This window comes from Corythoichthys intestinalis, chromosome 11, assembly GCF_030265065.1.
Source record: "Corythoichthys intestinalis isolate RoL2023-P3 chromosome 11, ASM3026506v1, whole genome shotgun sequence".
Taxonomy (NCBI): Eukaryota; Metazoa; Chordata; class Actinopteri; order Syngnathiformes; family Syngnathidae; genus Corythoichthys; species Corythoichthys intestinalis.
Genome location: NC_080405.1, coordinates 35,909,888 through 35,933,299, shown reverse-complemented (window position 1 = coordinate 35,933,299; position 23,412 = coordinate 35,909,888). Strand labels below are relative to the sequence as shown.

Genomic DNA, 23,412 nt, shown 5'->3' with positions numbered 1-23,412 from the left:
TTAGACACAGTATAACAGTGGTCTTTCCTCATCTACCACTGTATTAAATGTCAAAGCCAAAAGGCAAACGGCCCGAAAAAAGAGCATTCTCGGCGGCCGAGGGAGAACCGTAGGTGAGGGCGGTCGTCGTGACGATCCCAAGCCAAAAATAGCACTTCTCGGGCGGACACGTGAGAACCGGAGAAGACAGTGGGTCACTGCGTGAGACAGACAGGTGTAGGGAACCTACACTGGCCGGAAAACTGCTTTCGAAAACGGCGCACAGCTCTTCATATCTCTCTCCTGTGTCTTCTTGCTTACTTCAAAAATACTGCGTGCACTTTGAAAATGAGAGCGCCACTGCCACCAGCTGAGTGGATGTGCAAGTACACTTAATTCTAGTACGGCAAAAAAAAAAAAAAAAAAAAAGAGCATCTTCCCCGAGGTCACATGCGCCACCCCTGGCATCGCTCTGGGCCCCTCTGGGGGGGCACGCCCCACTATTTGAGAAGTACTGTGCTACAGTCAGGTGCTATTGGAGCATAGTAGCTTCGCGTTTGCAACGGCGTCACACTCCCTTGCCTCCTCCACACTCCTGCTCTGCTCTCTTGTCTCCGTGAGTCCGTCTTTCTCAGACTTTTCTCGCGTCAGTCAACCAACACAGTAACGCATAGTAACGCACTCCTTTCCGGCCTTAGTAACGGTAACAGCCTTGCCAAAATGAGAAGATTAATTAATTAGATTACTCACTACTGACGAAAATAACGCCGTTATATTCTAACGCCACAAGACTGGTAGTAACGCGTTCCATGTACTCTGTTACATTTACTTGAATAACTTTTTGAGAAAGATGTACTTCTCAGTGTAGTTTTACTTAAGCTATACTTTTTTTACTTAGAAAACGCTAGTTTTACTCCGCTACTTTGGCCTACACAACACTCATTACATTTGCAAACAACTAAATGATCATTATCATTTGACAAATATTCTGTATTATGAAAAACGCAAACACTGTGAAAAACGAGGGAAAACATTTTTTTTTCACTGTATTCCCCCGATTTTCGCTTTTTCGCATTTTTATGAAAAGCGCGAACACTGCGAAGCAGGTTCCCCGCTTTCCGCGGTTTTCACGATTAGACTAAAAACCTAAAAAAAACGAGGGAATACAGCGAATAAAATTTTACTGTATACCCCCGCTTTTTGCGGCATTCGCGGTTTTCACATTTTTTTTTTTTTTACAAAACACTGCACTACAAAAGACACGACACAAAAACACTATTAAAAAACGTTTCACTACTCAAACTAGGAATTATTTTCTTCACTAGAGGTCCGTCATGCTCTTTGGATGAATTATGGTTTGTTTATTTATTTATTTTTTTTAATCCTCGCCTGAATTTTTTTTTTTTTTTTTGACAACATGGTTATGCAATGGGTTATTGTACAGTATCATTATAACAACATTTCATATTTAAGTTTGTGCTGAGAGATAGAAAAAATCAAACAAAAATAAGCATTTTCTCACAACTTTCATTTTATTTATTGGCTATTCATCATTCACCTCATTCATATTCCAGTACTTTTTTAACTTGTACTTATGTAGATTTTTTGGATGACATAAATTTGTGTTATTATATAAATATATAATTTATATTATATTTACAATAGTAGTTTATTTTGAAGAAATGCTACTCTTACTTCAGTATAATTTTGGGCTACTCTACCCACCTCTAGTGGCAGAGCAGCTATAAGTATGTTACGTTCAGTAAACTCTGGGAGCTGCCAGCCATACTGTATTTTTGGCTTTCGTATCCTGAAATTTCTGAACAAGAGGCAATATTTCCCCGTTGTGGAGTCTTAGTCTGAAAATTCCGTACGTAGACGTTTGTACGTAGAAGTACCACTGTACAGTGATCCCTCGCTACTTCGCGCTTCAAACTTCACGCCTTCAGTCCATCACTTTTTTTCCAATTAAAAAAAAAATTGATGAGCTGTCCCAAGCCGATCGCGTAGTCTCACTCTTGCCCCCTCCCTCTCCCTGCTCTTTGTTCGTCAGGTAGTGCACGTGCAATGGAGTAGCTTATTTAACAGTGATGGACCGATGTTTGTTTGTGATCCTGCCAGTCACGAACTTCGAATGCGCCGCATGCGTCAATTATCGTTTAACTTGTTAAACTGTTGCTGTGGCAACTCACTCGCTTGAGCGGACGCAATGAAGCATTTAAAAAAGCCAAGCGTTTTCCTATTACTTTATTCTTGTTTAAAAATAATTCGGTGGGACAGTTATATGTTTGAAACATTTCATTTGAAGTGTTTAAAAAAACATTAGAATATATACATTTTTTCTGATACTTAAGGAAAACTAGTGAAAAACCATGTCTTACATGTATCTCTTTCCAATGTTAAATCTGAATAAATACATTGAACACAAAAAAATATATATATAGTGGGGCAAATAAGTATTTAGTCAACCACCAATTGTGCAAGTTCTCCTACTTGAAAAGATTAGAGGCCTGTAATTGTCAACATGGGTAAACCTCAACCATGAGACACAGAATGTGGAAAAAAAAAAACAGAAAATCACATTGTTTGACTTTTAAAGAATTTATTTCCAAATTAGAGTGGAAAATAAGTATTTGGTCACCTACAAACAAGCAAGATTTCTGGCTGTCAAAGAGGTCTAACTTCTAACTAGGTCTAACGACGCTCCACTCATTACCTGTATTAATGGCACCTGTTTTAAAAGATACCTGTCCACAACCTCAGTCAGTCACACTCCACTATGGCCAAGACCAAAGAGCTGTCGAAGGACACCAGAGACAAAATTGTCGACCTGCACCAGGGTGGGAAGACTGAATCTGCAACAGATAAAACGCTTGGTGTAACGAAATCAACTGTGGGAGCACTTATTAGAAAATAGAAGACATACAAGACCACTGATAATCTCCCTCGATCTCAGGCTCCATGCAAGATCTCACCCCGTGGCGTCAAAATGACAACAAGAACGGTGAGCAAAAATCCCAGAACCACACGGGGGGACCTAGTGAATGACCTACAGAGAGCTGGGACCACAGTAACATAGGCTACTATCAGTAACACAATGCGCTGCCAGGGACTCAAATCCTGCACTGCCATACGTGTTGCCAGGCCCGGAGTGACTAATCGGGAGCTTCTGGACGATTCCAGAAGGGCCGGCTGGCCAGATGGGCCGGTCCGGGTTTTATTAAAAAAAAAAAAAAAAAAAAATTACACTGTTATCATTTTTTGTTTGGTATTTATTTATGACAGTGTCACTGAGTATAACTTACATTCTGTTACCGCTGTCCCTGTGGGCAGTCTTAAAAAAAAAAAAAACTATTATTTTTTTTCCCAGACTCATCCTCACGTGTGCAGACGAAAAATACAGCATGCAGCTCCGCCCCCTAATTGTAGTCTGTATTGAGCCAAATTAGCTGCTATCTCGGTGCTCGGATGGATAAAAAGAGCAAGGGTGGCGCTGAAAATTAAGAATTAAAAAGAGAAAAGCACTCGTGAAAGAATCGGCAAAATGCGCGAAAATAGCTAATTTTTTTCATGCAACGACCTTGCGGCCTCAAACTACAGAGGATTACAACGAAAGTGGTAAGGCCGGATGGCGAATAAAATGCAACTTGCACCGTGTGATACGACAATATGTAATTGTGGAAACTTTGGCTTCTTGTAGCACCTCACAAGGGATATGTAGCAGCAAGCATTAGCCATAATGAACACACCACAGGTGCAGAGCTGGAAGGTAGGATTGCCATGTCGTTCAGCGAGTGAACATTAGAATGAATATATTCAATTACGTGGCGTTTTTAAAGTGGAAATGGAAAATGGATAATAGTATCATTAGAAGTTGTTACAATGTGCAATACGTATTCTTTATTTTTCATATTGTTATGTTGCTATGTTTGTTTTATCTGTAAACACTCATTTTCTTAATATTTGATGTTGCAGAAAAGGTCTTATTTATTCATTTATTTTAGGGCTGTCAAAATTAATGCGTTAACGGGCGGTAATTAATTTTTTTAATGAATCACGTTAAAATATTTGACGCAATTAACGCACATGCCCTGCTCAGACAGATTTAAATGACAGTACAATGACATGCCCACTTGTTAATTGTGTTTTATGGAGTTTTGCCGCCCTCCGCTGGCGCTTGGGTGCGACTGATTTTATAGGCTTCAGCACCCATGAGCATTGTGTAAGTAATTATTGACATCAACAATGGCGGGCTACTAGTTTATTTTTTGATTGAAAATTTTACAAATTTTAATAAAACGAAAACATTAAGAGGGGTTTTAATATAAAATTTCTATAACTTGTACTAACATTTATCTTTTAAGAACTACAAGTCTTTCTATCCATGGATCGCTTTAACAGAATGTTAATAATGTTAATGCCATCTTGTTGATTTATTGTTATAATAAACAAATACAGTCCTTATGTACCTTATGTTGAATGTATATATCCATCTTGTGTCTTATCTTTCCATACCAACAATAATTTACAGAAAACTATGGCATATTTTATAGATGGTTTGAATTGCGATTAATTACGATTAATTTTCAAGCTGTAATTAACTCGATCAAAAATTTTAATCGTTTGACAGGCCTAATTTATTTTCCAAATGTATCATTTAATATAGTTTTTTTTTTAAATCCATTTTTAAATTTGTTCAAAATATGTTGTGTTGCACTTATTAAAATAAAGCCACCTTGTTAAACAACCATTACCTGCACTGAATTGGAATACACAGAATTACAGTACACAGCTTTAGAGAACACTGAACTTAACACGTCTATGCATAATGACATAATTTTAAATGAGTGGGCCGGTCTGAGGCATGAAATTCCAGGGCCGAAAATGAGTTCCACTCCGGCCCTGCGTGTTGCCCTGCTAAATAAAGTACTCGTTCAGGCCCGTCTGCGGTAAGATAAAGAGCATTTGGATGATCCAGAAGAGGACTGGGAGAATGTGGTATCGTCAGATGAAACCAAAATAGAACTTTTTGGTAGAAACACAGGTTCTCGTGTTTGGAGGAGAAAGAATACTCAATTGAATCCGAAGAACACCATACCCACTGTGAAGCATGGGGGTGGAAAAATCATGCTTTGGGGCTGTGTTTCTGCAAAGGGACCCAAAGTACTGATCTGTGTAAAGGAAAGCATAAATGGGGCCATATATCAGGAGATTTTGAGTGAAAATCGTCCATCAGCGAGGGCATTGAAGATGAGACGTGGCTGGGTCTTTCAGCATGACAATGATCCCAAACACACAGCTAGGGCAAAAAGGAGTGGCTTTGTGAGAAGCATTTCAATGTCCTGGAGTGGCCTGGCCAGTCTCCAGATCTCAAAACCATAGAAAATCTGTGGAGGGAGTTGAAAGTAGGTGTTGCCCAACGACAGCCCCAAAACATCACTGCCCTAGAGGAGATCTGCATGGAGGAATGGGCCAAAATACCAGCAATAGTGTGTGAAAAGCTTGTGAAGAGTTACAGAAAACGTTTGGCCTCTGTTATTGCCAACAAAGGGTACATAACAAAGTATTGAGATGAACCTTTGGTATTGACTTCTTATTTTCCACCATGATTTGCAAATAAATTCTTTAAAAATCAAACTGTGATTTCCTGTTTTTTTTCCCACATTCTCTCATGGTTGAGGTTTACCCATGTTGACAATTACATGCCTCTCTAATATTTTCAAGTGGGAGAACTTGCACAATTAGTGGTTGACTAAATACTTATTTGCCCCACTGTATATATGTATATACCTCCCCCGCTAATTTGCAGTTTTTCACAGGGTTCTGGTCCTTATTAACCTCATTAGGTGAAGTAATAATTAAAACCTGGCGTCCATTTTGAGGCTGTTTTTTTGTTGCCGTTTACCAAAAAAAGTCACTTGCCCGCTGAAAGGCATTGGGAATGAGGCTATGGCTAAGTTCACACAACCTATCATTTCGCTCAGAAAATTAAGTACGGCCCACAAACTTGATCAAGCAACTTCATTCGTCTCATTTAATCAAGTTGACATTAATAGATAGACATGAGTTAGGAATACTTAAAACTTAAAAAATATGAGTTATTTCTAATTCAAATTATTAGTTCATTTTTTTTTTACAGTGCAATAATGTTCAATAAACCCACATTTAAATTGTTCTTTTTTAATTTATATTTGGGGAAATTACACCTTTACAAGAGCTTTTTTGAATGTTAACAAGCAAAACAATTGAGTGACAGCAGACTATGAGAGCATGCCACATGGAAGGAAAAAAAAATGTGGCCTCTCGTGAAACTGAACTTCAGCCTGCTTTGCACTGTCAACATGCATCTGGTCACCAGATGACACAGATAAGTCAGGAAGGGATTCCAGGTTTATGAACACCTAACTTGTTTATGTCATACAGAACAGGGTTCCCATAGTTTAAACCTTGAAAAAAAAAAAAAATCTTCATCTGAGTCCTCATTTGGGTGGGGGGGTGGGGAGTCCAATCTGCCAAACAAGTCGAAATATTACAACAAAGCCAAGGAAAAAAAAAATCCTTTGTATCCGAGTGATTAATAGATGCTCTATGGTCATTTTGGTCATGTGTCACGAGACTCAGCTACTTGTTGCAAGACGACTACAGTCGTGGCTAAAGACAACAAACAGGCAGCTGATACACAAGTTGAGACCTGCGAATGAAAAGGGCTCAAAGAAGAAAATTCAAGACTTTCCAGGCTATTGGGAACCCTGTGAACACAGGTGGGCAATGGCCACTTCAGGGGAACGTGACCTTATCCGACATTTTAACTTAATGATCCCATAGTGGCCATTAAATAAAAAAAAGGAGAAAGGGTGGGCAGGTATGAATGAGCATTGGAGGCATGAGGTCTCTGTTTTGTTTTTGCTCGTTTTTTTAATCGTCCGTAAGATCCTGAACAAAAAGGACCTCAGAGCGGCTCAGTCCGGCTTCTTTCAACGTGGGAGGGTAGGGCTGCTCATCGCTTGGAAGGCAGGGCAGTACCCGGCGGGGGAAATTGGTGACGATTTGAAACTTCTCCGGGCTTTCTTTCAACGAGAACAGGAAATCGTAGATTACCTATTAGGGGTAAAAAAAACAAACAAAAAAAACAAAACAGAATTTTATATTCATGGTAACCAGCTTAGACTTTTTTTTTTTGAAGTGTGGACTTACTGTAAGAGACTGCCCGAAGAGGAATCGTCGTTCTACGCGCGTGTCATTGGGCAGCTTGAAAACTATTTTGACACTTTCCGGATCATCCACAAGCGGCTCTGGCGGAAGACACTCGGATTTTCTCTCCTTTTCCTCTTCCAGCGTCTGGTGCCGGGGAAAGAAGAAGGGAAAAAAAAAAACAGCACACTATAAGTAGGAGTGGGGACCTTTGGGTACATCACGATACGATACACGGCTCACAATAACAATTATCTCGCGATAGGCTGATACAATTACTACCGATACATGGGTCAGGAAATCATTCTACAATAATGCAGCTATTGAAAATTTAAGTAATCGAGTATTCTACAGAAAATTCCATCGAATAATCGAGCAATCGGATAAAACTTTTTTTTAGGTAAAGAGCAATCATAAATATACATGAGAAAACAAGACAATTCACCTAATATTGAACCATTTTTAGACAATCAATGTCTTCATTTTAGATGTACATTGTTGAAAACAGCCAACAATTGCATCTCGGATGTGTCTAGAAAAATAAAACAACAAATTCACTGCTTTCGTTCAAAAAAACTCAAGATCTTATTAAAAAAAAAAAAAAAAAAAATCTTATTTCTTACCTAAAAATGTCATTATGCTTGATAACACACATCACTTAAAAGTTAGGTGTTTCCCCTATTTGTTTTAATTGAATTTTAATTAGTGTCAAGCTATTTTTAAGTTATAGTTAAGTTTTAAGGTTAAGGTTAGTCTAAATTGTAAGGTAGGTAGACTCTGGTAGGATTATGAGTTTTTGCAGTGTTCAAAATATATGTATGATACCTGCTATATTGGAGCACATTAGGCACCAGTGCTACTTTAAAGAGCATACGACACGAGAAAAAAAGTCTTAAACGGCATTATTATGTGAATTAGAATCATATTTTGAGACGATTCGACTATATACAACAATTTAGCAAAGCACAGATGACGAGAAATTAGCCTTTTAATCTGCCGGTTAGCCACGCCTACCATTATAGGGCTTTAGCGTCCCCAACAGGTGGATGACGTCAGCGGTAGACTGGGCTCATCGATTTTACTATTCAGCCCATTGAGGGGGAATTATTCAGAACGAGGAAAACGCGACGAAGAAAGCCGCAAAATGTCATTGTTTCAGTCTCTACTCCAATATTTTTACAGGATATTCTTTTTATCCAAGTATTTTTCCCCAATAGCAATATAAATGGCTTGAGAAGGACCAGTCAGCCCGTCGAAGGGGAACTATTCACAACGAGGAAAACGCGACGAAGAGAGCGGCAAAATGTCATTGTTTCTGTCTCTTTACTTCAATATTTTTACAGGATATTCTTTTTATCCAAGTATTTTTCCCCAATAGCTATATAAATGGCTTGAGAAGGACCAGTCAGCCCATCGAGGGGGAACTGTTCACAATGAGGAAAACGCGACGAAGAGAGCGGCAAAATGTCATTGTTTCTGTCTCTTTACTTCAATATTTTTACAGGATATTCTTTTTATCCAAGTATTTTCCCCAATTGCCAAATAAATGGCATGGTCATGACAAATACCAGTCTTGTGCTGAATGGAATATGAAATAATAAAAATGCATTTATCCAGGACGACATGGCAAAATGACTCCATAATGGTCAAAACTGTCGACTTCACTTTTACTGTCGCACCTCCCGAACTATATTTTATGACACCTAAATCGAACATGTCATTTCCCTTCCCCGGCTTCGGAGAATGTAAACAAACCAGAAGGCGTGACAGCTAGCCAACATGCTAACCCGAACCGAGTGATGTTTCAAAGTCTTCAAAGCGGAAAATCACACATAACTATCCTGGATTATTTGACATGACGACCCGGTTGTCTATTGTCGTCGCGGATCGGCAAACCGCCCGGCGGAGAGCAATTTACAGTTCGTTCCCCGGAGGAGGGTGGCTGGAGTTATTGTGCCGCTAACGTGCTGCTGCTAATGAGCATTAGGACAGCTTTTTACATGCCTATCAATGATCAAACGTAAGTAGTCCTTCATTTAAAGGAAGTTTGTAGTGTTTACTTTGTAATCGCTGTATTCGTATTTGACATAATACAAAACAAGATGTTTACTCACTTCCTCGTAAGTCCAATGGTCCCACAGTAAATATCCACGGTGAATGGGAACCTTTTGAAACTCCAAAAAGGCGCATACGCCTCTCCCTCATACAGAATGATTTTTCTGCAGCCGTTTGGCTGGCGTGATGCGAAAAATAAACATATTAATCCGCAAAATCAGCTGAATCCTTCGTCCCCATACACAACAGTACGCTATATAGTGAAGAGGACGTCTTCTACCGTACACGTCACAGTGCCCCCCTCCTCAATGCAAGACCGAAGCCGGAAGTCACTCATTTTCCTGGCGCGGGATTCAAAAAACTTTAAATAAATATAGCGATCGCTTCCACACACATCCAAGCGGTCCATATCATTCAGGAGCATAAAATACCGCGTGTATTATGAAATAAACATGCTTTTTCGTGTCACAGGCACTTTAACTTGGTGTTTTATCCAGCAATGACTACTGAGCTAAAAGTGACAGTTAGCTTTATTATCTTTTTATTTTACACCCTTATCACTCTAGGGTGCTGTGTTTTTACAGATTAATAGAGCCTGTATGTAAGACACATTAGCCACACATCGACAGTAGTCATAATTAATAGAAACCTAGGGCCAACGTTACGTTAGCAAGGTACAGTAACGTTAATCTTATTTATTAGCGCTGAGAAGTCTACTGCTTTAAGATGGCGGCTGTTTACTAACGTCGGCGAGTCTCATTTCACATCTAATTCTATATACATGTGCTAACGCCGCCAAGTGTCGTTTCACAACTAGTTCTATACACATGTGATATCTGTGAGACGCACCAGACGCTACCACTGTAGCGTCATATGGGCTTTGTTTGTAGTAACATTAGCGTAGTTTGTAACGGCTGTAGTCAGGTGTTATTGCTTCTTCCTACGTATGTGACATCAGCGCGTTGTGCCGCATTAAAAGTAGTCCCAGCAAAACGTCATGCTAAGAGCTGGCAAAATTAAACGATTCCTTGAGGCATAGAAAATGCCTATCAATTTTTAAAATCGAGTTACTCAAATTATTCGAGTGATTGTTTCAGCTTGAAGGGAATAGGTACCGTTCTCGCACACACCATATGATTGTTTGCATTAGTCTAACACATTCATCTAACTATAGTTTAGGCAGACTTCACTCCATGCCCTTGGACACAGTAAAGTGAATCACCTTATCGGGGCTCATGAGGGCGAAATGGAAAACATGGCACCGTTTCTCGTAGGCACTGTCTAACTGTTTGCATTACTCTAACACACGTAATACAATCGATCAGGGAATAGCATCATTTCTCACATGTACTGTAGGATTGTTTGTACTACTCTAAAACACCTAAATAAATAGCACACTATATTTTAATGGAAAGAAGCAGAATAGATACACAACGCGATCTTATCATAGAAGCCGAACGTGTGCGTCACGAGCAAGATTGACGCACCAACTCTTGCAATCAGTTCTCCCGGCCACTGCAAGGACAAAGAGCAGGGCGCTCCTTCCTAAAACAAGTAGCGCCTCACCCAGCCCGGATAACAAGTTGATAGCGGGCGCTTGGGACGTCAAAACCAGGGTCGGTCGCTGTGGCAACCACGTCCCATCCACACACGAACCTAACCGCCCAAAACCGGCCACAGAGGGATGATCCCAAAACAACACTCAGCCACACCTTCGGCCCGGCCCACTCCAGCGCAGCCTTCAAAAAACACTGGACACTGAGATAACAAACAGATTCGCTGCTCGGAAACGTTTTCCATGTTTCCGAGCAGCGACGGAGGAACTGTTCCTCCGTCGTCTGTTTTTGCCTTGTTTTTTGACCATTGTCGACCAATAAATTGTCAACCTGCTTTCGGTGAGTCTTCTTCAAACTTTTGGAACATGGAGTCAGTACAAAGGGTTAACGTAAGAGGTGAACACGAGGAATGTCGGCCCTCCCGGTTGACATCGGCGGAGCGGCACTTCGTTCGGCTGTCGCCGTTTCCGTGCGGCTTGGCCGGAGGGACCAATTCCAACAAGCTCTACAATATCAAATATATTGATTTTTGGTCACTTCCTGTTGATTTTGGGGCATTTACAGATCACTTCATGTTGATTTTAGGGCATTTACGGATCACTTCCTTTTGATTTTGGGTTACTGAACAGGAAATGACCCGGGAATGTCCCCAAATAAATACAAAGTGACTCAAAATCAAATGGAAGTGACCTGTGAAAATGCCCTAATATGAACATAAAGTGACCTATAAATGCCCCCCAAACCAGGAAGACTGGCTGTGAATGCTCTGTTTCAGTGGCATTGACAACGCTTGACATCCAATCTATATGTGACCCTCCCAGTCAAAATGGATTGGACAGCGCCGTCAATGGTATCCAATGAGCTAAAGCAGACACATCTAGTGAAAGATTTTGGTAGAAACCTATTAGTTTCCTTCTTCCCCCCCCCAAAGAGTGACACCTTTTTAAAACAATGATTCTTGGTAGGAGCATATCGACAACGTTATTGGAGACAAATTATCGCGTCATCACCATTTTAATATATTGTCACACCCCTAATTACAAGCCTATTTGTTCATTTGTGTTGCCTGCCTCGCTCACCCGTCGTCTTCTCTCCTCAGCGAGCGCGCACTGCCGGACCTTCTCCTCTTCTTGCCTGCGTTGCTCCTCCTCCTCCCGTTTCTTTCGGTCCTTTTCCTGGTCGGCTCGGAGGGATGCCTGGTACGCCTCGTCTTGCTGCTGTCTGAGCACTTGAGTCTGGCTTCTCTCCTCCCTGTAAACATTTAGTTCAAATTGAAGTACTGTACTTTCTGTACTATAAACCGTGCTCCTTTTTCTGGGTTGGGCCTGCGATTTATGTTTTTTTTTTTTTTTCCAATAACGACAGCTGTGAAAGGGGCCAGAGTTGCTAAGTATACTTACTAAAGACTTTAAAGCAACAATAGGTAACTTTTTAGTTTTAGTCAATTTTAGCAACGCCGGTGGACAAAATAGATACTGTTTTGCCTTACGGAAGACTGCGTTTCCCATGAGGATCAGCGTACACCCTCACAGTGTCGTAAAATCATGATCTCCCGGTCACCTACAGATGGATTGAAAGACATTTCTGTGTCCAGCGGCTGTGTGAAGGATGAATAGTAATAAGGTAATGAAGCCAGTTGTGGCTAAACAATAGCATATGACGGTTAACAACCGTGTTGCTAACTCCCCCATCTCACCCGAACTCATCAGCGTCAGCAATTGAAAGCCAGGCCAATGTTTATTCTTCAGTATCCTTTTATTTTCGGTAGCTTCCCTTTTTTTCCCCCTCCTCAGACAAAACTCTTTTGTTGCTCTGCCATCTTTAAAGAATTCGTGCGAAAGCGTTTGCATCGACTGCCGTAAAGCAGTCAGCATATTTGTATTTTTTTTGTGTGTGTGTGGTAGGGCTCCTGCCACCCTCCTGAATATAAAAGAGGTGTCGTTCAACTAGCTGTCAGTGTACATATCACAAATTTTAGGAAAATATTTTATAAAAGTTGAAAAGTTACCTAGTGCTGCTTTAATAGATTTGATAGTGATTTGTACTGGGAACACAATTAATTAATTAGGGTTACATTAACCCTATGGTTGCCGGTGACTGCACTAGACATCCAATCCATTACAACTGGGAAGGCTGCTAGCGTATGAACCAACCCTCCCAGTTCAAGTGAATTGGACACCTACTATAGAGAAATTCAAATTCACTGCAGAATGATTAAACGAGCCATGTAATTGGACGTCTATCATTGTCAATGGCACTGAATGCCAATTTAGCCTGTTGTTTTCCATTTCATTATTACATTAACATATGTTTTCTTAATCTCTGATATTGTTTCAATATGATTCCGATACACAGTTGTGTAGTACCCATGGATACCGATACATCATTTGAAAAGAAAAAACACAAATTAGCTTTTTCTTTTAGCATTTAATGAGATGAAAGGCCGCGGTCATCCTCCTCCTCCGTAAGTGTAACTCATTGTCTTGCCTCACTTGATCGTCTTACTTTTACTATTAGATAGACTAGGATCGCTGTCTGACATGTTTAGAACAAAATAAGCAAATGGTAACTGAAAAGGCACTGAAATAAGGTACCAAATTGTTTTACTCGGTGTGGTTACTACCAGTTAAGTCACAAACTGCACCCATTGGCAGCCAATCGCTATATGTCAACAGAAGTCATCTTTGTCATCTACTTCTGTGGTTTTAAGGTGGCTGAAAATGAAATCTTGAAGCGTACGTACAGTGGGGAGAACAAGTATTTGATACACTGCCGATTTTGCTGGTTTTCCCACTTGCAAAGCATGTAGAGGTCTGTAATTTGTATCGTAAATTCTCTTCAACTGTGAGGGACGGAATCTAATACAAAAAAAAAAACACAGAAAATCACGCTGTATGATTTTTAAAAAATAAATTTGCATTTAATTGCATGAAATAAGTATTTGATACATCACAAAAATCGAACTTAATATTTGGTGCAGAAACCTTTGTTTGCTATTACAGATACAAACGTTTCCTGTAGTCCTTGACAAGGTTTGCACACACTGCAGCAGGGATTTTGGCCCACTCCTCCATGCAGATCTTCTCCAGAGCCTTCAGGTTTCGGGGCTGCTGCTAGGCAACACGGACTTTCAGCTCCCTCCATAGATTTTCTATCGGGTTCAGATCTGGTGACTGGCTAGGCCACTCCAGGACCTTCTTACGGAGCCACTTTTTAGTTGCCTTGACTGTGTGCTTTGGATCGTTGGAAGACCCAGCCACGACCCATCTTCAGGGCTCTCACTGAAGGAAGGAGGTTGTCAGCCAAGATCTGGCGATAAATAGCCCCATCCATCCTTCCCTCAATACGGTGCAGTCGTCCTGTACCCTTCGCAGAGAAGCAGCCCCAAAAAATGATGTTTCCTCCTCCATGTTTCACGGTTGGGATGGTGTTCTTGGGGTTGTACTCATCCTTCTTTTTCCTCCAAACACGACGAGCCGAGTTTAGACCAAAAAGTTCCATTTTGGTCTCATCCGACCACATGACCTTCTCCCATTGCTCCTCTGGATCATCCAGATGGTCAGAGGCAAACTTCAGACGTGTCTGGACATGCACTGGCTTCAGCAGCGGGACCTTGCGTGCGCTGTAGGATTTTAATCCATGACGGCGTAATGTGTTTCCGATGGTTTTCTTCGAGACTGTGGTTCCAGCTCTCTTCAGGTCATTGACCAGGTCCTGCCATGTAGTTCTGGGCTGAACCCTCACCTTCCTCATGATCAGTGATGCCCCACGCGGTGAGATCTTGCATGGAGCCCCAGAACGAGGCAGATTGACCGTCAACTTGAACTTCTTCCATTTTCTAATAATCGCTCCAACAGCTGTTACCTTCTCACCAAGCTGCTTGCTTATTTTCCTGTAGCCCATCCCAGCCTTGTGCAGGTCTATTATTTTATCCCTGATGTCCTTACACAGCTCTTTGGTCTTGGCCATTGTGGAGAGGTTGGAGTTTGTTTGTTTGAGCATGTGAATAGGTGTCTTTTATACAGGTATCAAGTTCAAACAGGTGCAGTTACTTCCGGTAATGAGTGGAGAACAGGAGGGGTTCTTAAAAAAGAACTGAGAGACGAAATATTTACTAGTTGGTAATGTATCAAATACTTTTTTCATGCAGTTAAATACACATTTATTATTTAAAAAATATACAATGTGATTTTCTGGATTTTTGTATTAGATTCCGTCCCTCACAGTTGAAGAGAACTTATGATACAAATTACAGACCTCTACATGGCTTGCAAGTGGGAAAACCAGCAAAATCGGCAGTGTATCAAATACTTGTTCTCCCCACTGTATTGTATGGCTTTGGCATGTTATTTGTACGAAATTGCCAATACCGATTCCAGCATTTTTGTACATTATCAGGGCTCCGGATATCAGTATCGGTACAGCTACACAATTCCCCCAAAAATTTGATTTACGTTTTCTTTTTTAATACTTTTTCCAGTCATTCGTGCATTAAGTACAGACGTTGTTGCATGCAGTCTGATTCAAACAGAAGCATGTGTTGGAACCCCAATCTTTCCTCTGTGAGAATAAAGCTTATTTGGAATACCGTTCAAGGCGCTCGGACATCAGATATGTTTGGTTGGCCTCCATGATGAATGTGAGCTGATTGACAAAGTCCTCAGGCTGGATGAGACCCTCGAGGCGACCGACGACCGTCATCTTGCGGTCCTTCAACATGATCATGGCCAGGAATGGATACGTGTTCTCCCGCAATGCTTGAGACACTGACGGGGACAAAAAACCTCCATGAACAAAAATCTTTGGTCTCTGTCATTTTTTCTAACATATGTACGCTTGCTTTTGTGCCCAATTGATGAATATCTTGCCTACCTCTGTAGCCCTCAGGCTTGCTTGTCGAGCAGGCCCAGAACAGCATTCGGGTGTTGACGAAGGTTACTATCTCTTCTGTACACAATGTGGAGCTACAGAAAGTGACATGCATACAGTACAAATTTAACTCAGTGTTTCCCCCTGTGCTTTTTTAAACCTAGTGGGACATCAAGCTCTTTTAAAGAAAGTTGAATGAAAATGAAAATCAAATGGAATAAACATACCGACAAAACTCATCAGTGTCTTGATGATCGTCTCCATGAAGGTAGACTAAGAGGTAGCGGAGCTCCCGTTTGGCATCATTTAATGCCTGTCAACAAGAATGAAAAACATACCGGTAGTAAGATATTACCTCATTGGCTGCCATTGACAGGGACCAGAGGTGGGTAGAGTATCCAAAGATTTTACTTATAGAAGAGTAGCGTTAATTCAAAATAATATTACTCCAAGTAACAGTAGTCATCCAAAAAATGTACTCAAGTACAAGTAAAAAAGTATTTTGTGAAAAGAATACTCAAGTCATGAGTCACATTGTGAGTAACTACTTACATTTTTGTTAGTTTTTTTTTCTTTCTAAACAATGGTATTTTTTTCCTCAGCAAATGGCTATCTATATGAAATGTTGTTATAACGATACAGTACAATAAACCATGACCAATAAACCAACCAAAGAGCATGAGTGACCTCTAGTGGAGAAAATAGTTTCTAGCTTGAATAGAAGGGCAGTACAGTTGCGTCAACGTGTGCAATCTATAACGTTACTATTATGAAATTAAAAGGATCATATGTCCGGTTTTCCGTGGTCAATCGGTGCCGAAAAACTGGGAGAGAGGTTAAAATCCTCGCTTCTGAGTCATGTTGAGAGCAGCGCTGTATGTCAAATGCATCATTTTTTAACGCTGCTTTAAAGACGCCATGTGACTGAACAGGCTGGCATGGTCATAGAACGGCAAGCTTGTGTCTGATTGATATAATGGAGTAATGTGAATATTGTTACGACGTCATATTGGTGAAATTGGTAGCGCTACTTTTGGCATTGCTGGCAAAAAATAATAGAAATCTATTATGTAGAATAAAGAAGAAAAATGTAACGACTCTTGCGCAGGCAAATGTAACGGAGTAAGAGTAGCGTTTTTTCTTCCCAAATATAATCAAGTAAAAAGTATGGCTTGGTAAAGCTACTACGCTTAGGAGTATATTTTTCTACAAAAGTTATTCAAGTAAATGTAACGGTAACATGTAACACGTTACTAACCACCTCTGACACGGACAGACGTCCAATCAATTTTGACTGGCACGGTTTGGAGGCGATCATTTGCTGCCAGCCCCTCCCAAACTGGATTGTACATCTATTGCCATCAATGAGTTTTTTATTTTATTTTTTTTAAATCTAAATGTTCGTCTTCTATACTTGGCTTGCAATTACCATATTGGCCCGAATATAAGACGCTGTTTTTTTTGCATTGAATTGAGACTGAAAAAGTGGGGGTCGTCTTATATTCGCGGTCTAGACGTTATACCCATTCATGACGCTAGATGGCGCCAGATATCATTGAAGCGATGTTCTGTCATGACAGATCTCAGCTACTCTCAAGTTTAACCAGTTTGCATTATTTTATTGCAATGTTTTTCCTAATTCAGATTTGTTTCAAGACTACAGCTACAGTTAGACTTGGTTAATGCAGTTATTGCAATTTTGTTGTTTTATCACAATAGATTGGTTTATTTACATTTCAAAAAACCAGAAGCCATTCATTTACGAATGTGATTGCACTTTAGTTTACATATTTAAATGTTCAGATCTTAAGATCTGAATGAGGCAAAATAACATGCTTTTTTTTCTCAGATGTGTTGTTATAATCATTTGTTTCAGATATACTGTAATTATTTTCTGTATAAAAATTAATTTGGTGTTCAAAAATTCTTTTTTCAAACTTGAGTCTTGAAAAAGGGGTCGTCTTATAATCAGGGCCATCTTATATTCGGGGCAATACGGTAACTTTCCGAACCTGACCTCCATCTGAACTCACCTGGCTGTACGTTCCCTGGTAAAAAACAGGATGTGAGCGCCCGTACTGCTCCTCAAAACTATGAATAAAGGAAACAACATCCCCAACTGGGTCTGTAACACGACCACGGGGGTCCGGCCTCACGAATCGCAGTGCAAACCTGGAAGAAAAAAATTATGCCCATCTGTAGAATTATCTTTCCACAGTTTGATGTTTGAATCTGTCAGTCTACTCACCTGAATATGTCCAGAAGTGTGTAATATGTAAATCTGAAAGGTAGCATTATCAAGTAATAACTCCATCCTAGCAAGCCCTGAAATATAAAGCCAAAGGAATGTGTGGACTAACACTACAAGTCAAAGCAAGCAGTTAAAAAGTCAATTTTCCAATGCAAGGCAGCAGACCTACCCTAGGTTGTGGCCTGGAGACAATATAACTATATACTCTGTGGTCTGCTGTGTTGACCTGTAATGGTCTAGGTGGTGGAGGGTTAAAAACACTGGGCACTCCTTCCTGCTCGTTGAGCCTGTCTTGTACTGCAGCCTGAAAGGCAAACAAGAAAATCAATCACAACTCCTGAAGGGACAAATCAAAACCTGAAATGATGACTACGCTTTGAGGGACTACTTTGAGACAAATGCGTCCTAAATATAGTTCAGCAGATAGCGAACACACCCACAAAAAGAGTCCGTCCTATAATCATATGCCCTCTCCTTTAAATGGTGGACAATAAGTGTTACTGTAATGTAATACCATCCATGATTTTAAGTTTTATGAACATTGACAGAAATGAGCATCAGTTAGCTTTGTTAGGCGGTAAAATTGGGAAAAGGTTGGGGAGCAAACTTGTCTTCTGCTAGCCTAAGTGGTTAGCACGAGCTAAGCTAATGTAATAATGTGGTAAAATTACACTGACTGTGGCAATTGTTTTATATTCAAGTATGCTGTAATTTAGTATTAAAAGGGGAAAAAAAATATGTTTTCATAAACCTTTGTATCGGTACAGTATCAGCTTTGACCAAAACCACACAGACGGGTATTGGGAGCCAAAAAATGGTATCGGTGGAACACTAATTGTTGTTGTTTTTTTTGTTTTTAAATCTCATTCATAAAAAACATCAAATAAGGAGTGAAGTGCAATATAGACAAATATAAATTTTATAAAGTATACAGATTTGCATGATATAATGAGTGAAGTTATATAGGAAATTTAGACTGTCTTTCTATATGTTGTAAGAATAGAAATGACCCTACGATTCAGTGAATTTTAATTATGTTCAGACACACAATTACCCCTTTTCACTTGATGAATATAAATTTGACAAAAAAATATGAATTTTACGAGTATTAATTTGATCTGATTATGAGTAAAATGAACAATAAATGTGAGGCTACAGCAATACGGTGATCCCTTGTGTTCCGCGGTTAATGGGGACCGCCACCCCCTTCGAAAATCGAAAAGAAGAGAAGTATCGGCAGAGCTTATTTACATTTAAAAAAGTGTTCAATGTATTCATTTAGATTTAATTACATTGGAAAGGGATACATATAAGACATGTTTTGTCACTTTTCTCTCCAAAATATAATTATAAAAAAACACACATTGTCCAATGTATTCATTTAGATTTAACGGCATTGGAAAGGGATACATATAAGACATGTTTTGGCAATTTTCTCCCCATTTAAATGGTTTTTAAGTGCTGCAACTAAAGGTGGGAATCTTTGGGCACCTAACGATTCGATTACGATTCAGAGGCTCCGATTCTATTATAAATCGATTATTGATACACCACAACCCCCTCCCCCGCTTTTAATTTTTTGTACACTAGTTCCAAAATTGTTCAAAAATCCTTTCAGGCTAAACGAACTACTATTTCAGTATCAAGTTAACCGTTAAAAACAGTAAATAAAATACTCAAGTCCCCATTCTGTATCGGTAGCTTTAAACTACAATTACTTTAATGTTGTGCATCAACCGGTGAAGTTGTTAAAATTGCTCCTGTTATTCCATAATTTCACTTCTGTCTACTTTCGACGTGAAAGTTTTAAAACTGTTTCATCATTTAAAGATAGATTCAAGTCAAGATTTTGCCGATTTGGGGTTGTTGTTTTTTTTCTTTTTAGATTAAAAAGTAATTAGGTTCGCTACAACCAGTGTTGTTAATAACGGCGTTACAATATAAAGGCGTTACTAACGGCGTTATTTTTTTTCAGTAGTGAGTAATCTAATTAATTACTTTTCTCATCTTGGCAACGCCGTTACCGTTACTGAGGACGGAAAGGCATGCGATACTATGCGTTACTATATTGGTCGAAAAGTCTGAGGGAGACGGACTCACCGAGACGACAGAGCAGAGCAGGAGTAGGGAGGAGGCAAGAAAGTTGTGACGCCGAGCAAACGCGATGCTAGGTAGCTCCAATAATACATGTTGTAGCCGATAGCCTACAAACTACGCCCGCATGTTATGGTAGATATGGTAGACATGGTAGATATCTCATGTACTGTACATAGATATAACTAGATGCAAAATGACAGACATGGCACTAAATGAGTTAGTAGACAGCCGCCATCTTAAAGCAGTAGACTTTTTAGGAGGGCTCTGTTGTAGAGAACCTTCCTAGCGAACCTAAGTAACTTCTAATCTAAAATACTTCTAAATTGGCAAAATCTTGACTTGAATCTATCTTTAAATGATGAAACCGTTTTAAAACTTTCATATGTCGAAAGTAGAGAGAAGGGAACTAATGCAATAATGGGAGCAATTTTAACAACTTTTAACAGTTGATTCAGGGTAAAGGGTAAATTAGGGTAAAGAATTGGGCTCGGGCCAATTGTACCTAAAACCTTCACAAAAAACTTCCCATCGTGTGGCCAATGTTTTTTTTTGTGGGAAAAAAAAAAGTAATTATCACCAATGACTTTGCCAAGTAACTAATTACTCTTACATTCAGGTAATTGAGTTACTAACGCAATTACTTTTTGGGAGAAGTAATTTGTAACTATAATTAATTACTTTTTTTCAGTAAGATTAACAACACTGGCTACAACAGAGCCTTCAAGAGAAGTCTACTGCTTTAAGATGGCGCCTGTTTACTAGAGCGGGAAAGTCTGTCATTTCGCATCTAGGTCTAGATATATGTGATATCTACCATAGCCGTATGTTGCCGTATGTTTGTAGCAACTAGCAACTGGGCGTTGTTTGTAGCGGCTGACGGCCGCAGTCAGGTATTACTGTTTTTTTTTTTTTTTTTTTTATCTAGCGGCATGAGTTGAACATGATATTTGCTCTCGGTCCGTTCCTCATTGCATCCTGAAGACCGCGCTGACTGTGTTTTATTTCCGCTTTACCTGGTATAATTTTATAATCGGAATTTGGATGTTTGTGAATCGTTCTCGAATCTTCCACGGCCGAATCGCGAATAATCTAAGAATCGGAAATTTCACACGCCTCTAGCTGCAAATGTAATAATTATGATATAAATAAGAAATATATAAAAGACAACAACGATTCGTACATGTAAACATGCATATATCTTAACATTTTTGATACTGTACTGCAGACATGCCCAAAGTCCGGCCCGGAGGCCAAATGTGGCCCGTGGTCAAATTTCATCCGGCCCCCAGCCTCTGTCATAAAGTCAATAACGTCTGGCCCGCACACAGACTTAATTGGTCAGCAGTACTACTACCAGCATATGAAGTAGCTTACACACTAAATGCTGCTCCTCATTTACCCACTAAAAGGCAGCAGCACTCTAAGCAACATTATTCCGTGTGTCCCTTTACTCCCAATTTTCTAAAATGGCGACAACCAACCAAAAAAAAGTTGACTGGGACGGCCGACGCTTCAAGGATAGGTGGAAATTGGACTATTTCTTCACTAAAATTCTTCACAAATCTGTCTGCCTCATTTGCAAAGAGACAGTCGCTGTTTTTAAAGAGTTCAATGTGAGGCGATATTACCAAACAAGACACGCTGACATGTACGACAAGATTACAGGGACGATACGTAGTGAGAAATTTAAGCAACTTGAAGCTAGTTCAATTTTACAGCAGCAGTATTTCGCAAGAGCCAGAGAGCCGAAAGAGAAGGCCACAAAGGGTAGTTGCGAGATTGTTGAAATTATTAATTAAAAAAAAATAATAAAGCAAATGTGACACACAGAATGGCTTGCTAAAATTTGCTTAAATATATTGTTCTAGGTAAAGGATATCAGCAAAGGTCAGCCCCCCACATTTTTACCACACCAAATCTGCCCCCCTTTGCAAAAAGTTTGGACACCCCTGCTGTACCGTATTTTTTTAATTGAAAAAAAATCTGCGATGGACTGAGAGCACGAAGTAGCAAGTGATCACTGTATACTGCAGTGTGGGTTGTGTAACAACTGTACCAAAGCTCATAACCAAGACATTGATGCCAAGCCAAGTTTTTTCTGCTACAGGTACAAATGTATTCTCCACAAGTCACCAAATCTACCCCCAGAACATAAAATTTTATGGTGTGCTCAAATTCTAACTGCTCAGTCGGTGTTGTTATCCTACACAAAATCTTTTGACAGTTTACCTCAATATTCCAGTTATGCTGCTCTAATGTGCGTCGACATTGGTCAATAGATTCCAAACCAGTGAGGTCCTGCAGAAATCAGAAAAAAAACATGTATGTATTGGCCCGATTAGTGCAAATAAAACTCTAGGGCTAGTTACCTGTAACAGGTACTATCAATGAATATACAAACTCAAATTTACCATGACAAATAATTTGTAAACAAACAAGACATTCAAAAAATAACCTCGTGAAAGCCCATGGAACTCATAGGGTGGTTGAGGAAACTCCCTAATGACCAAGCTGCTAGCTTTCTGACAACACATCAAGGAAACTGCAGTAGTCCAGACTCCAGTTGAGAGAGTACACGGTGGATTCAAGGTTTGTGTTGGACCCCTTTTATCAACACAACACAATTTCGCTAAATTTGACTTCAAATACACGTGTAGAAACTTAAGTGACAGCTCGGACCTTGGTGTAGTGATAAAATGAACGCATCGTTGGCAATGTGGTGACAGCAAAGCAAGGATTCGAGAAAATCCACACCAAAAATCATGTTTAATAACACCCGAGCATAACGTTGGCGGCTCTGATGAAGACGTAATAAATCGTCTGCGATTTAAATCAGTTCCATCCCCTTTAAAGTCTCCTAACTCATAAGATATGCAAGCTAATGCTAGCTCTCGGTCTAACATTAGCTCTGAAGTTAACCAGTATCGAAGTTGGTTGTACTGAAACAGCTTCGAACATTGACGGTTCGGCCAAACAGCGGTAGTTCACGCTTGACTAGAAATCCCATCGTGTGACGCCACAGACTGATTGGGGAGGTCGTGTATTAGACCTCGTTTACCTGAAATTGGAGGAGTTTTTCGGTCTGAGCCTGCGATAATTCTGGCTCCTCTGGCGCCGCCATCTTAGCTCGCCAATCACCTAGCAAGGGCTGAGCAACGTCAAAGCGGGGTTTCGACCAGTTCAAGGAGCGCGCTTCTGACACCTAGCGGCCTGGATGACGTGACGAACAACAACGCAAGCGCAATATTTGTTTGTTTTGTTTTAAAATCCAATTCAAAACCAAAATATCAACCCAATTATCGACATTGATTTTAAAAGCAAACATATATATATATATGTATATATATATATGTTTTTTAAACAAGCGCAATCAAGAACATTATTTTGCTTTTTATTAGGGCTGTCAAAATTATC

At 39.9% G+C, this 23,412-nt stretch overlaps 1 protein-coding gene across 1 annotated transcript; it reads right to left on the bottom strand.

Moving 5' to 3' along the window:
* Nucleotides 1–419: 419 nt before the first annotated feature.
* faf2 (Fas associated factor family member 2) lies at nucleotides 420–23,163 on the bottom strand. Its single transcript, XM_057850973.1, has 11 exons — nucleotides 23,057–23,163; nucleotides 22,228–22,296; nucleotides 18,071–18,205; nucleotides 17,899–17,975; nucleotides 17,684–17,822; nucleotides 15,878–15,963; nucleotides 15,654–15,745; nucleotides 15,370–15,547; nucleotides 11,861–12,032; nucleotides 7,174–7,317; nucleotides 420–7,077 (listed from the first exon to the last, which is right to left on the bottom strand). Exons 1-11 carry the CDS (start codon nucleotides 23,117–23,119, stop codon nucleotides 6,895–6,897), a joined length of 1,338 nt encoding a protein of 445 aa, XP_057706956.1. The 5' UTR covers nucleotides 23,120–23,163; the 3' UTR covers nucleotides 420–6,894.
* Between the last annotated feature and the right edge of the window lie 249 nt (nucleotides 23,164–23,412).

Excerpts from the sequence above, each read along its gene's own strand:
- faf2 (XM_057850973.1), bottom strand. The coding sequence starts at position 23,119 with ATGGCGGCGCCAGAGGAGCCAGAATTATCGCAGGCTCAGACCGAAAAA. Across the intron at positions 15,964-17,683 it reads ACCAGGGAACGTACAGCCAG|GCATTAAATGATGCCAAACG; the intron begins GTGAGTTCAGAT and ends TCTTGTTGACAG. Across the intron at positions 7,078-7,173 it reads TCTTCGGGCAGTCTCTTACA|GTAATCTACGATTTCCTGTT; the intron begins GTAAGTCCACAC and ends TACCCCTAATAG.